The sequence below is a fragment of the Austrofundulus limnaeus genome, unplaced genomic scaffold (genome assembly GCF_001266775.1).
Source record: "Austrofundulus limnaeus strain Quisiro unplaced genomic scaffold, Austrofundulus_limnaeus-1.0 Scaffold800, whole genome shotgun sequence".
Taxonomy (NCBI): Eukaryota; Metazoa; Chordata; class Actinopteri; order Cyprinodontiformes; family Rivulidae; genus Austrofundulus; species Austrofundulus limnaeus.
Genome location: NW_013953202.1, coordinates 125,345 through 126,873, shown reverse-complemented (window position 1 = coordinate 126,873; position 1,529 = coordinate 125,345). Strand labels below are relative to the sequence as shown.

Below are 1,529 nucleotides of genomic sequence, written 5' to 3'. Positions count from 1 at the left end.
ATGTTGCCATATGGATGTGCACCCCAAAATATTCTTCTTCCTATTTTTTTTAAATGAGAAAAGTAAACAAAAATAAAACCTAAATAAAAAAATCAAAATTTTTCCCATATTGAAACAAACATATTTGCATTAGAGTGCTGTAGATACCAAAAGAGTTAAAGTGAAAAACAAAAAAAAGACAAAACATTTTTCTTTTAATATGCTTAATTTATTTTTCATATTTTGACTGTTTTGTGAGGTTTTGAAATCTTTATTTTTTATGTGTCTTACTGGATAAKAACTAATAAAATCCCTTCTCTCTTCACGTTTACATTCAGTATCTGTCCCGGTTCAGCAGGGAGCTCTGCAGTCTGCATCCTGCAGCTACTCTTTTCCATCAAGAGTTTTCCAGCACATAGAAATCAACAACATTTAGTAGAATAACATGCATTCTGTTGTCTGCTTKTAAGTCAGGATATTCAGAGAAAATCCAGTATTTTATCAAACTTATTTGAAGAATAACATATTAAACACTTCTACTTCCTCCAGCTGTTCCCTGTAGGTGTGTCTCTTCTGTCACAGCAACCCTGTGAATGTCCTGCTTCACATCTATCATCTAATGTTTACACATAACAGATTTTCTTTTTCCTGTGCAAAGGACGGACGGAGGWCATAACTGTGTCGGACCAGAAAAGTCCTACCGCTCCTGCAACATCCAGGTGAGCTAACCTTTACTCACTTCTGCTCATTTCAACTTCCTGTTCAGAGTGATGATCAAAATGTTCAAACTCTACTCACTGCACAGCTTTAAGATAAAACAATATGCTTCACTTTTATTTATCCAACATTGTAAAATGTCAACAAAAATCACAAAAAATGAAAAGTCAAAGTTAAAACGAGTCACAGAAAGTTGGACTTTTCATGACTGAACTGCTGTTCTCTTATTATTAATGTTTTACACAACTGGAGTTAAAGTTAGAGGATTTTCACAGATTTTTCTTCAGATGACAGCTGATGATGTCACACTAACTTCTCACTTGTACAAACTTTTTAAATATTTTGTAAACATTTCTATTTTTTCTCCTTTTTTTGGTACATACACATGTTAAACATATGAACTTCATTTTCTTTTAAAAGCAGCTCCCAAACAGGAAGTGCAGGCTCATAGGAACGTGTCATATCTCCTACATTTCACACTGCTGACACAAACAATGGTTTTATTTAATAAACAATGTGCAATATGTACAGTTTTAATGTGCAACATGTACATTATCTGTGTGCAATAACTCTATCAAATGTGAAAGAGCCGTACAGTTCGACGGAGTATTAGGGCTACACAACAAGATTTTTAAAATTATTATTACAAGATTAAAGTCGTAATTTTACAAGATTAAAGTTGTAATATTACTTGAGAAAAGTCATGATCATGATGTGTCTATTTCCCGTTCCTCATTTCCTCCTAATTTTCCTCCCACCTGTTGTGTACGGCCATGTGTCTGTGTTTATAAAGTCTGTAATGATGACCTGGGTCCTCTTAGATTAATATGATG

At 33.6% G+C, this 1,529-nt stretch overlaps 1 protein-coding gene across 1 annotated transcript in view; it reads left to right on the top strand.

Moving 5' to 3' along the window:
* The window catches only part of paplna (papilin a, proteoglycan-like sulfated glycoprotein), a gene marked incomplete in the record, with an annotated part of 69,681 nt that overhangs the window by 12,517 nt on the left and 55,635 nt on the right, over positions 1 to 1,529 (top strand). Inside the window, 1 exon segment of the mRNA XM_014028705.1 lies at positions 638 to 698. Within this exon segment, the coding sequence (XP_013884159.1) occupies positions 638 to 698 (61 nt within the window).